This window comes from Anolis carolinensis, chromosome 4 (genome assembly GCF_035594765.1).
Source record: "Anolis carolinensis isolate JA03-04 chromosome 4, rAnoCar3.1.pri, whole genome shotgun sequence".
Classification (NCBI taxonomy): domain Eukaryota; kingdom Metazoa; phylum Chordata; class Lepidosauria; order Squamata; family Dactyloidae; genus Anolis; species Anolis carolinensis.
In genome coordinates, this window is record NC_085844.1 from 46309010 (window position 1) to 46322835 (window position 13826).

Sequence of the window (13826 nt, forward strand, 5' to 3'; positions counted from 1 at the left end):
CACACAGAGATCATGAGAATCAAGTCCTTTGGACATAATAGCACCCATCAAAAGAAGATGTTGGAATGATAGCCTGGGGCAAGTGTTATTATGAACATGCTGACCTTTTAAATTCTTGATATGTTTAAAAGTAATTCAAAAATTATGTGTTCACACATACACAGCAAAAAATCCAACTCTTTCAAGGTATCTTTTCAAGAATGGTTTTAAACAGATTTTATGTAGCAGAAGTGGTTATGGTTTATCCCCACATTGGACATGTTTTACAGATATGCAATAGATAAGAACAGATTCTAGAATAAATTGCTCAGTGTTGCTTGTAAAAGCCTCCATTCATTAGTAGCAATAGCCATACATTTACTTGTCAGAGTTGCCAACAAAAATCAAATACTGTATTTTATCGCATAATAATCACCATCGTATGATAGTAGCATTCCCATTTTCAAAACAATTTTTTTTTAATTCTCCACATAATAGTCGCAGCCTTAGATCACTCACCCATGCAAGTGAATGAAGCGTGCAACTACCATTTTGGAACCAAAGAGAGGGGGCAGGTACATAGGAGAGTGAATTCAGATACATTTTCATTTAAACAATGTTAAGATTGAGAGAAAGTGGACTTTTTCCTTAAATTAGTGTGAGATAGCATTATGATCACTACTGTATTGCCCTTTTAGCACCAGGACTTGCAAGTTTTACAGAAATGATCACAATACAATTCGATGCTGATTCAGGAGAAAAGGCCATTTTCCTAAGTCTTAACATGGTTTATATGAAAACGTAAACTTGCACCTCAACTATATTAGGTAATCCAAATAATTTCTTTTACAAAATATCACAACAAATAGTAGTGAATTAGTTAATTTTGATATGCTATAGGAGAGATGAGTGAAGACACATACATACATACATTATTAATAATATAATTCAGATACATATGAATGAATCTGCAGTTTATATGTTTACATCTTGTATACATAGAACATGTGACTTAGCACTATTATACGGAAACAATTTAGCCACTGTTCAACATGTGAATATTTTTAATTATTTTCTCCTGCAATAATACAGGGCACTTAAAAGAACTATATCACCTGGGGATGCGAGAGAGGTATCACACACCGGAGTTCCTACCTGAGGAGATCTAATCCAGGATATCATGTACTGCTTTCATGTAAAATGTAATATGAAATTCAATAAATGACTTTGAAGTGGTTGTTCTTCTCCTCCTCCTTCTTTTAAGGAGTGGCAGCACCTTCATTTTAGAGGAACTTAAGTGTAGGATAAGATAGGGCCAACTGTACTTGAATATCTTGCCACATATCCATGCTGGCAATATAAATAATTCTGCTAAATTATAGCCTTAACCCTTTGTTGAACATTGTCTATATAATCAAATCTAATTGTAAGTGGGAGGAGAAGAAAGTGGGCCTCCCGTGGACATTTTCAAATATGCAGATTTGAAAATACTTATACCCAAAGTAGAATAGACAGTACCATTTCCTGTTGCAAGGCTGAGATAGAAGGAGCCACTCCAAAATCATTAAAGAAAATAGCAAACTTCATGTTGATATTACCAGTGAATTATCTAATTTTTAAATTAGAGAATAGATTCAACAGAGTCATGTTAATCATAAGAAGTATCTTGAGCACCATTGAATTTCTGATTTTATTTTGCTTTTATTGTTTGGAGGCATTTATTTTAATGTTTTTTAGTCATCGGAAAAATATTGCTGGGAAAATAGTACTTGTCACAGGATCTGCAAATGGAATTGGAAGAGAGATTTCCATAAATTTGGCACGTCTTGGTTCCATCCTCATTCTCTGGGACATTGACGAAGAAGGTAACAGTGAAACAGCAGAGCTTGCCAAAGCCAATGGGGCTCTAGCCGTTTATACCTACAAGTGTGACCTGCGCAAAAGAGAAGAAATCTACACAGTGGCAGAACAGGTAAAGTTTTATTTATGGTTCCAAAATGTTGGGTGCAATTGTTGTCCCTTTAAGCAACAAAGTGTTCGGCAAAGAGAACTGTAAAAATGATCTTACTGTTTTGTAAACCAGGATACATGTTTTATAGTTCAGATAAAAGAGAATACATGTGGTGTATATCTATTGTAGAAATAATGGAGTTTGACAACACTTTAACTACCATGGTTCAATGCTATGTAATAATGTAAGTTGTAGTTTTACAAGATCTTTAATCATCTCTGCCAGAGTGCTTGTTCCTCACCAAACTACAAATCCTATAGTTATATAGCATTACTCTCTGGTCTGAGAGAATTGGCCGTCTGCAAAGACATGGCTCAGGGAACGCCCAGATGTTTTGATATTGTTACCATCCTTGTGGGAGGCTTCTGCCATGTCCCCGCATGGAGCTGGAGCTGATGTAATGATATAAAGTATTTTTTTACATTTATTAATAGATGTAATGTGTAAAGTATTTATTTTGGTAAGGTAATTTCACACATGAGGAAACGGGCAACTTTCAAGAGTACAGAGATGATATATGTATCATCCCCACAAGACCTCAAAAGAGACTCAAAGGAGACCAAAAACTGCTTTCAGGGTTTGTTGCTAGCCTTTTTCTGCACTCCCCCAGGCTATTAATAAATTAGGATAAGTCTTGGACATTACATCTCAAGTTTTGCTTTTTATTTTTATAGGTTAAAAGTGAAGTTGGTGATGTAGAAATTCTAATCAACAATGCAGGTGTTCTGAAAGGAAAGGGTTTCCTTGATCTTCCCGACTCTGATATGGATGAAACACTAGATGTGAACACTAAAGCACACTTCTGGGTAATCATTTTACCAGTACTCTTTTACCAGTAAATGCATGGTTTGAATTTAGGCATATGGTAAAGTAGTTTGAGCATTGGATTATGACTCACTAGAGCAGTGGATCTCAACCTGTGGGTCCCCAAATATTTTGGCCTTCAACTCCCAGAAATCCTAGCAGTTGGTAAACTGGCTGGGATTTCTGGGCGTTGTAGTCCAAAACACCTGGGGACCCACAGGTTGAGAACCAGTGCACTAGAGCAACATTTGAATTCCCACTCAGCCGTGAAATCCCACTGGTTTACTAAGTGAGCTACTCATACACTTTTAGCCTCAGAAACCCCTGTGATTGAGTCACCTTTGGGTCATCATAAGTCTATAACAATTTGAAGACACTCAATAACCACAATATTTGAGAAATAAATCTGTCATTGTGGTGAGAAATGTAATTTCCATGCTCTTCAACAATGACATTAATTTATAAAATGTTACTTCTGCTAGTATGCAATCTTTTTTCATTCCTATTAAAATTCCTTAATGCAGACATAAGTTAACTTAAACATCCTGAAATCAATGTGTTCAAAAAGTTTTACATTTTCTTTAATTAAAGTAATTGTTCAAATGTAGGGTTTAAAAAAATAAACTTGCAAATGACTCAAAAATTTAATTTGTTACATTATAATGCTACAAACCTCATTATCATCATTATGGTAATACTTTATAACAGTCTTCCATTTTCTACAAAAAATTGCTTCAGTAGAAGTTCAAAAGTGGTGTGGTTTTTATTATAAATCACCACCACAGAGTTGGTTTTTACAACTAAAGTTTGGAGCAAATAAAGGAACAAAGCTTACCACTCAAGTTATCAACTATCAATCTATTCAATAGCAGGACTATCACTTTATGTAGTAGCCTGGAGCAATACCATTCTGCACTAAAGCTTCTCCTATATATTCCCTGTCTCCAGATCTGAGACATTCACTCATCCCCATTTATATTAACATTCTCCAATTAGAACAAGTATAAAATGGCTAATGTAACATTCTTGATTGCTTTCCATCATATTGTATTAACCGGTAAACCTACTCATTGGCTTTGATACATATAACCCAATTATGCTTATTATTTTTCAAACTTATTTCTATTAATTGTTAGGCAGGCTATAGAGTTGGAACTAGCATATGACTAATATACCGCTCATAATATACCACTATCTTGCCCACAAGCATTCCAGCTTCAGCAACTAAACATAAACAACTTAATTTGTCGAGGTTATGGGAGCTGAATGCACTGGGTCCAAAATCATAATTAATCTGGGAGACTGCAATGAGTATGAGGCTAATACACAACCTTTTTGGATCCTAGAAGCTAGTGCCCTGGGTCTTTTCCTATTCAAGGTAGTTGCATTAAAGTAACGAGATTCAGAAATGGCTTTTAATACAGGCAGTTTGAAACTTTTAAAGCAAATCATGAAGAGTGGTTCCAAAATGAAAAATAATTTAGAAATCAGGCTCTATTGATAAACTTCAGTGGACACTCATGAGGATATGATTAACCAGTTAAAATTCATGAGTAAACCAGGTTTTTTTAAAAGCCTGAAAAAATTGGGGGGGGGGGGAGGTTGAACCCCTCCCCTTGACTACAGCCCTGAATACAGTCCAAATTAAAACCAATACATTTCTCTTCAAACGCAACAAAAGCACAATGGCCTCTCTTGATGCTCCATTAATCTTGCTTGATACCACACAAGAGTGACATGAAATGGCAGCACATGACAAGCCATGCAATGGCAATAGGATTCTTTCTCTTTTACATTTAGTCCACTCCCTCCACAATGTCAAAGATGAGAAAATCTCATTCTTATGTTTGAAGAGAAATGTAATTCATTTTGTTCATTGTATCTTTCATATACTGTTTCAGTTCAATTCTTATCAGCTGGTTAAAAAATGAATTGCAAGTAATGGGTTAATATTTTAATGTACTTCCTAGCACTGAGTAAATTGGCATAAAATTTTCAAGAAAAAGTATGTCAGTAAAAGCTCTTTAACTGTAATGTTTTATCTCATGACTCAGAGCAAGCAAATACAAGAGTTACATGAAACATGGCTAATATTAATATTGATTTACCAACTGTGCCACAGACTTGCAAAGCCTTTCTTCCAGCCATGATTGCCCGCAATGAAGGTCATTTGGTTTCTACTGCTAGTATATCAGCACTAGCAGGGACCAATAAACTAACAGGTCAGTATGCTATATAACTATTCCTTATTCATCTATTAAAGATAAATTTTGGTTAAAATATCTGGTCATATACAGCTAATGCCCCAAACAGAATACATTTTTATATCAGACTTACTTGGGAATAAACACATTTGAAAATAATCACAGGAATAGCTAAGTAAATATGTGTGAGATTTGACTTAACAATAAAAGAAGGAAAGAAACAAACCATAATATCGAACTAGAAAGATAACATGTTATGCTGTTTGTCCAGCTAGCATGCATGCTATGACTTCTTTCCTTTTCAGATGGACCAGGTTTTAAAGTGGAGGAAATGAGTTATAGGGGGGAACCTTCAAACATGAAATAATCATATCTGCAAGGGAAAAGTTGTACCAAACATTATTCCTGAACATTTGAACAAGCCATCAGAACACAATCTGAAACATCATTCTGTCATTCTATGTCCTGCCCATACTTTTCAAAAGCTTCCGCAATTTTCAGAATATGTTAGAGATGTGTATGTAAATTCTCTACATAGAAGTTTCCCTTCTCCTCCTTAGTCATTAGGTAGTCTATTTTCGTTTGTCCAGTTCTTTTTAAAAGGCATCTCCATCATTTTACATTTTTGGAAGCCAATTGCAAAAATAACAGTTGAATATGGTAACAATTTGCTACTACAACATTGATTGCATCAGTACCTCAGTTATTTTCAGAACCTGTTTATAAAGGTATAAAGTCACATGTAAATTCTCTGAATGTATGTTTACCTTCTCTCCCTGAGTTATATTAATAGAAAAGATAACATTTTTCATCCTTTTGGTTCTTTTTTCTGAATTTTTCAGATGCTTGTGCAAGTAAAGCTGCAGCATTTGGGTTTTTGGAATCCCTTGCATTTGAAATGAGAGCTGCAGGGAAAAAAGGCATTAAAACCACTATTATTTGTCCTTCATATGTGAATACAGAATTAGTTAGAGGAGTACAAACATCGTAAGTAATGAATTTCAGGTAGCAGCACATTAAAAATATGATCATTGCCTAGACACAGAGCTTGGGTCCTGTGATATATAAGGGACTGCTTTTATAAGCAGGGGTGGTGGGACCTCATATACATATATAGAAAAATCTGGGACCAGTCTGGAACATTTCTACTCCGGTTTGGCCCTGGATTCCATGAAGTTATTCAAATGTTATTCTCCCAATATGCTACAGCAGGAAAAACAAAGTTCAGACCACTCAGTCAGACCAAAGCCAGGGCAACCTCATTGGATGTCCACCCTTACCTGGCCTGTTGTTACTATGACTGTAGCAACCAGTGATTGAGTTCTGAAGAGCTCTTGCCATCACCAGTTATCTTTGCTTTATTTATTTCATGTCAAAAGCATTACATAACAAATACATTTTAAAATGATGGGGGGGGGGGGGGAGAGGAAATCACAAGCAACTAAATAGTTTTAGACCAAAAGCTGGCAACAGCAACCGCATTGTCCATAGCTTTAAACAACTCCTCCTCCGTACATGAGGCAGGACATTGTGGGTAAGCATACATATGCGGAGTTGTTTGTTCTGCTCCACAGTCACACAAGGTGGAGGATTCCTCCAGGTAGTCCCACCTTGCCAAGTTGTCTTTAGATCTGCCCACTCCACTTCTGAGTATGTTCAGGGACTTCCGAGTTGCCCATTCTTGGTTTGCCGCTGGAGGAAGACCCTCATGGGTGGCCATCCAATTAGAATTGCCACGTTTAGCTGCCCAGAGGGACACCCTTGCTGTTGCTGGAGAAACATGAAGAGGAGTGGTGGTTCTCATGAAGCCCTTCCTTGATTTGAGTCTGGTGGGAGGAGGCTGATAGTCATGCAGTGGGTGGCTTTCACAATGTTCGACCTTATTTCTCTCGCAGTTAGCAGCAACTTCCCGTCGCACGTCAGGAGGGGCAATGCCAGCTAACTTGTAGAGTTTATCAACAGGTGTAGGTTTAAGGAATCCTGTGATGATTCCGCATGTTTTGTTTAGTGCTATGTCCACCTGCTTCGCATGGGCAGACTTTTGCCAGACAGGACAGGCGTACTCAGCAGTTGAGAAAGACAAGGCCAGGGCTGATAGGAGCAAAGAGAGGGATTGTTCCAATAGCCTCTTGGATGCCATTGTTGATGTTTTGGCAACATAAATGATATGGCATTAATCTGTTGATTCCCTGCCCTGAATGCAGGGAAGAACTTTGGACCATTTCTCTACTACACCTAATACAAGGAAAAATGGAGACCCTTTCTAATAATTTCTAATAATTCACTGTCAAATAATTCAATTCAAAACAGATAATCTGGATTTTATATGGCAGTGTAGAAGGGGCCTGAGATAACTGTTTTACACCCATGCTATAGACCTGAGGTCCCTAGACATCAACTCAATGTCCAGAGTCAATTTCGAATTAAAAATGGAGTACAAGGCTAATGGAGACAAATTTTAAAATAGATGCCCCATGTGCTCATGCAACAAATGTCAAAACCTACATGAGTGCAGGAACTGGAGAATCCTTTTCAGAGGCCCCTTATACACTGCCAAATAAAATCCAGATTATCTGCTTTGAACTAGATTATCTGATAGTGTAGACTCATCTAATCCAGTTCAAATCAGATAATGTGGATTATCTGCTTTGATAATCTGGATTTTATGGCAGTGTGGAATGGACTAGAGTCAATTTTTTTACTAAATAAAAGAGATTGCACTTGAACATTAAGAAAAGGCTTATTTATTTAGGAACTGCTTGACAGTGGAATAGACATCCTTAAAGGGTGATGAACTCACTATTCTAAACAGAGGCATTTTTCAGAAGTGCTTTAGTTCTGTATTCCTGCATGGCCCCTTCCAGATCAGCGATTGTATGAAATAAGAGCTCCTTCGCAGAACTATATGGGTGTTAGAAATGACAATGTTTCAAGTTTATTCCATCAACTTCTTAAATATCATCCTACAGCCGGCCGTTACTACTTCCTATTTTGGATGTCGTCTACGTTGGGAAGAAGATTGTGGATGGGATTCTTAAAGAGAAATTGTATGTGCTCTTACCACCATATGTTGGACTCATTGTCCTTAAAATGTAAGAATCTTTCTTGTGTCACTTGCTATTTTTGTGTTCAAATATTGAGTCAGTATAGTGCAGAGAATAAATGTGGCTTAGAGCACTGAAAATTGGATTATGCAGGAGGCATTTTACGTTCAAATATTCCTAAATAACATAATCAAACAACTGAAATTGTGTGGAACTGAAATATGAATGCAGCTTTTGACATTTGCTAAATTCATCTTGGGGCTCATATTCTTGATTTATTATTTGGTTCTCTTGAAAATAATAATTTACTTCAGACTTATGTATGAGACTTACCTTTCTTTCTTTTTAAAAAAAGGTTATTTCCCACAATAGCCTTGATAATTTTTCATCAATAACTACCTTACTTCTGAATGCACCTGAGGGTGATTATCAGATATAATATTAGAGGGCCCTGACAAAATAGAAAAACTTTACTGTCATTGCACTATTATACACACAAAAACAACATACCCATCTCTCCACATCCCAACCAACACTTCACAGCCCTCAATGCCACACCATGGAGTTCAACATAGCTACAGCTCTAGAATATCTGCCATCATAAGAAATTTGGGGGGGGAGGGAGGTGATCTACATTTGCAAAAAAGAAAAATTAACAAGACAAGGATTTTTACATTACCTACTTGCTTTTATTCTAGCTTTGGAAGTACCAGTAAAAGAAATAAGACAAAGAGAAGTGATTAAAGACTTGAAGATAAAAATAATTTATACAATTAAGACATTTTGCAGATAATATAATAATTATATTAGAAGATCTGTTGGAAATTATAATTTCTCTCATGAGATCTTTGAAACAATATGGTGAAGTGGCAGGTTTCAGAGTAAATAAACAAAAACACAAATGTTAACAAAGAATATAATAAAAGAACATGGCCATACAGACCGGAAAACTCACAGCAACCCAATAAAAGAAGTGTTGTGGTTGGAAAAGCTATCTGGTAAAAAGAATAAATATTTAGTAATAAAGTTATTGAATAGAAATTCAACATTATTTCAAGATAATTATGAAAAAACATTGAAAAAAATAAACTTGTATAATTGAAAATCTCTCACTATTAGGAAGTATATCTAAAATAAAGATACATATTTTGCCAAAAATGCTATTTCTTTTTCAAACAATTCTCATCTTGATAAAATGAAAGGAAATAAAGACATCAACAACCATTTTGTAAGAAGATATATATGAAGAATTTGGAATAAATTTAAATCAAGATCAGGCAATAAAATACCACTTTGGATTTCCACTCAGGAGACAATGTAAGATGGACAACATACAGTGATTTAGTAGTATTTGAAAAGGATCAACACAGATTTCAAACACAACATTGCTGAAAGGAGTGGGATTCAGTTGGTACAAACATAAACTAATATGGATAAAATATTTGAATTTGAAGAAAACAAAAAAGAATTTGAAATCAATTTATGCACAGATGTTGTTCACTTAATTGGGGAAAATGTCCAAATTTTTTACTAAAAATGGAATTAGAGAAAGAACAATTGGCAAATAATATTGGCAGAATATAAAGGTGGGAGAGAATGTCTTCAAAGAATTAAAAGATACTCTAAGTTTTGTCTTGAAAGAGAATGTCTATAAAATTATGTATAGATGGTACCTTACTCCAGTGAAAGAGGTGAAGAAGTACAAGGACACTAAAAATTTAGACTGAAAATCCAAATCATACAAAGGTACTTTTATCATATGTGGTGAACATGTAACAAAACAAATAGTGATGATTAATTAAAAATTGTTACAAAATATATTTAAAATCAGATTACAACTAAATCCAACATTATTTCTACTGGGACTTCCAAAAGAACAAAGAAAAAATGACAACTTTCAAATGGTTACAATATATGCTTATTGAAGCAAGACTACTCTATATACAAAATGAAAAACTGAAACACTACTCCTAAAAGAAAATTAAATTACAAAAAAATCTATAATAATAATTTTATAACTGGGAGAAATTGACAAATTATCTTGTTTGATAAAGGACAAGTAAACTGATAAGTTATTAAAGAATGAGAAGAACCATTTATATAATTTATTTAAAAAATGAGAAATGCTTGCGGGTTTTTAAGATTAAGCAAAATATTGAGACAGTATGGTAGAATGAAAACACTGTCTAAAATTATAGATTAGTAGAATTATAATATATTTTCATTGTGTGTCTTTGAGGTGGGAAGTCAATTTTAATATTTTAATTTTATCATTTCAATTATTGCTTTCAGTTATGAATACGGGGGGAAATAATTTAAAGTGAGATATATAGTGACAGAAGTCATATAGGAAAAGTTTTGCCTTATCAATTGTATAACATTACTTACATTGCTGGAAAAATAATAAATAATACAGATAAAAAATAAAGATATGTTTTAGAGGTAACCTAAATTACTATATTGTTCTCTCCCCAGATTTTTTCCTAAGAAAGTGGTTTTCCTTCTTATAGAATATCTTGGAATCTTCAATAATTTAGATGACTTTAGAGGTGAGGTTCGTAGAGGACAGCCACAAAGGACTAAATGAGAAATCTTCCTCTTAACAACTGGTATGTTTAATACTTTAGTGGACTGTTGTCTTACTTATTTAAGAATGTTTTTATTGTATCATATATCCTATAGGTGCATAAAATTATATGTATGTCAGATATTCTGTTAAAGCAAGAAAAATTTGACATTCGGGTTTTTATTTCCTTGTAAAAGCATAATACTGCCATCCAGGCTGTCGATTGCTTCTGAGAGCAGTTTTATGCTCATGCTAGTCACACAGATCTTAGGTGAAACTTCTCCAGCCAATGAGAGGTGGGGGGAGTCCAGACTTACCTCATTCCTGGACACAGTTAACACTCCCCCCCCCCAAGTAAAGATGCTAGATAAAGAACAATATTTCACTCTTAACACCCACACTCATGGATCTTGGGTGAAGTTTCTCCAGCCAAATCCTTGGTGGGGATCCAGATTAATTCCACATGGGCTTTCTGGATACAGTGACATTGAACTACAACCGAGTTGCCCATTGGAAAAGGAACCCTACCTTTAACACTCGCTTGTTTAGCTGGTGGAGGTAGTGGGGGATGAATTGTTTTTCAAATAACAATTTATCCGACTAGTCTTTAAATCTCTAGGCTTTCAGGGAGTAAGGCAATGAAAATAGAATTTAAAAATAACTTAGATCTGCAAAAATGTTTTCTGTAATATAAAAAAATATTTAGGGGTAAAATATTTAGGGGAAAGAATTTAGTCCATCAGTCACTAAATTGGGAACATTTCAGGGAGTAAGGCAATGAAAGTAGAACACTTAAAATAACTTTATTACAGTCCAAAGTATTTTATAAAACAGAACATTTTGGGAGAAAATTACAAACAATGACAATATGTGTGTGTGTGTGTTACTTATCATCCTGTTTTCTGAATCTCAGTGGATTTGGAAGATACATCTACCACTGCAACCCCCTACATTTCAGAACATTTGGGTCATCTGTTGATTTATAGGAAATTTTCTAAGGAGAGAGATTCAAAGAGATGAACTAACAAGAAGGGCTTGAGGTGTAGGCACACGTAAGCCAGAAGGTAAGGTTGGGGAGGGTATAGCAGAGACTGAGAGTCAAAGAGGTGAAAGGGAGGAGGGAGCAACTTAATTGAATATATTTTAGTCTGTCTTTTATTTTACTGATAATTTTTCTAGAGAGGCATAGCCAACCTTCTCCTTTCTAATGAAATTACTGGTAAAATAAAAGAAGGACTGAAAGATATTAAACAAAAAATGCAGAAGAAAAAGGAATGCTCAAAAAGCAATTCATTCCCAAACACTAAATGTAAACAGCAGCACTGAGACACATAGAGCTAGACATCTCTCCCTCTCAAACGCCAGCTTTGCAAAAAGACATGTGATTTGCTTTCTTTTTCTGATTGGTTCTGGCAAGGCTAAAGGGAAAGAGGAAAATACCATGCATGGCTGCTCTTCTCTCACATCAGCCAAATGCAACTGATGCAGCCAAAGACCGGCCTCTGCCTGCCCTGTTATTGCCGATCTCTGGCTGGCCCCACCTATCCACCCCGTTACCGGGGATTTGGCTGCCAGATCAGCGACATCCTATAATCCGGAATAGCGATCCAATATCACACACACCCCTATTTTAGCAAAGGAGCGGTAGTTATCACAAGTCCATACAGGTTTTTTAAAGAGAGGGTGCACCACGACAGGACAGGACAGCAGTTACCTGAACAATCTACCTCTGCTAGATTTTATTCACCAAAATGTGAATGGGTAAGGATTGCATATGGTGGAATAGACTAAGTATTTTGTCCACATCAACAGGCTGCAGCAAATGAAAGTGACCCCAAGAAATTGACCAGGTGGAGCATTAGATTCTGGATATTCTAGAATAAACATGGCATCAAGTTAAAAGTGAATATGAGCAATTCCATCCTCAAAGTGTCATCCAAGATTATTTAGCAGCAGCAGTCAAAATAACCACTTCATTGATCACATATAATTCCATCTCGCTCCTAAACAACTGAAACTAATGACACTCAGCAATATACTGGAGAATTCACTATTTCCTCTGTTGGGAAGACAGATCATTTTATTCCTAATATTTGCTTTTAGTTCTTCAGCCATGCTACTGGCTATCTTCTCCCAACTCATTTCCCTTCTACTAAAGGAGTCACGAGCATACACACTTACGAGGGGGACATTTATCTTTGGTTGAAGGAGTTGGCCATTCTTGTGGATGGGTATGATTTTTTTCTATATTCATTTAACTCTATATTCATATTGAATGCTCTACTTTTGACATTCAGGCATAATTTTGACATTTACGCTTCTTTTTCCAAAGCTACTAGAGAGCCCATCAATCAGCATCAAAGCCCAGCCTGCCTTTTCTTCGTGGTTCAGTAACATGTCTGCAGTAAATGTTGCAAAAATGTAATAAAGAAACTTGAGTTGGAAAAGAAAAGAATTGTAATTTAGTTGATTTTCTGCCCACAGCAGGCAAAAGAAACTGCAGCTGCCACCAAAATCCTTTACTGAACATGTAAGAATCAGCAAAACAGAAAGAAAACAACAGAAAGAGAAAAGTCATCCCTCATCTTTAGAAATGCAAAATGTTTTTCTTTACTTACAAAAGGCTTCACTGAAACTATCTATTTTATATTTTATGTGCATATTGTTAGTTCTGAATAAACGTTTTGCTGAAATGTGTTGACCTACCTTTTTCTGTCTTTCTCTCTTTTGTTTATTTAAAGCAAGCCTTCACAATATATGGCCCACTGAACCAGTTGGTGTAGCCCATCAAGCGCTGCTGCCCTCCTGGCCCCCATTCCTGTCACCTGCTACCACTTGTGCCCCCACTACTCTGCACCACCACCTATCACCTTTTGTGTCTCCCATTCACCAAGCTTGTGCCATTCCCATGGGAATGGTGTGAGCCTGATGAACCTGCAAAGAGACTGGGCTGTCCTTCACAAATAGGGAAAGGAATGGAGGGAGGGAAATAAATCAATCAAGTTAGGAAAAAGAGAGGGAAGGGCAGAGAAAGGAGGGATGAAAGGAAAGGAAAGGAAAGGAAAGGAAAGGAAAGGAAAGGAAAGGAAAGGAAAGGAAAGGAAAGGAAAGGAAAGGAAAGGAAAGGAAAGGAAAGGAAAGGAAAGGAAAGAAAAGGAGGGATGGAAATAAATAAATAAATCAAGATAGGAAAAAGAGAGGGAAGGAAAGAAAGAAAG

General features: G+C 35.9%; 1 protein-coding gene across 1 annotated transcript; it reads left to right on the forward strand.

Moving 5' to 3' along the window:
• Window positions 1-1555: 1555 nt before the first annotated feature.
• On the forward strand, window positions 1556-13314 carry LOC100556742 (epidermal retinol dehydrogenase 2). Its single transcript, XM_016998018.2, has 7 exons — window positions 1556-1951; window positions 2665-2796; window positions 4917-5016; window positions 5841-5985; window positions 7968-8090; window positions 10518-10651; window positions 13093-13314. Exons 1-6 carry the CDS (start codon window positions 1565-1567, stop codon window positions 10627-10629), a joined length of 999 nt encoding a protein of 332 aa, XP_016853507.1. The 5' UTR covers window positions 1556-1564; the 3' UTR covers window positions 10630-10651; window positions 13093-13314.
• Window positions 13315-13826: the final 512 nt, after the last annotated feature.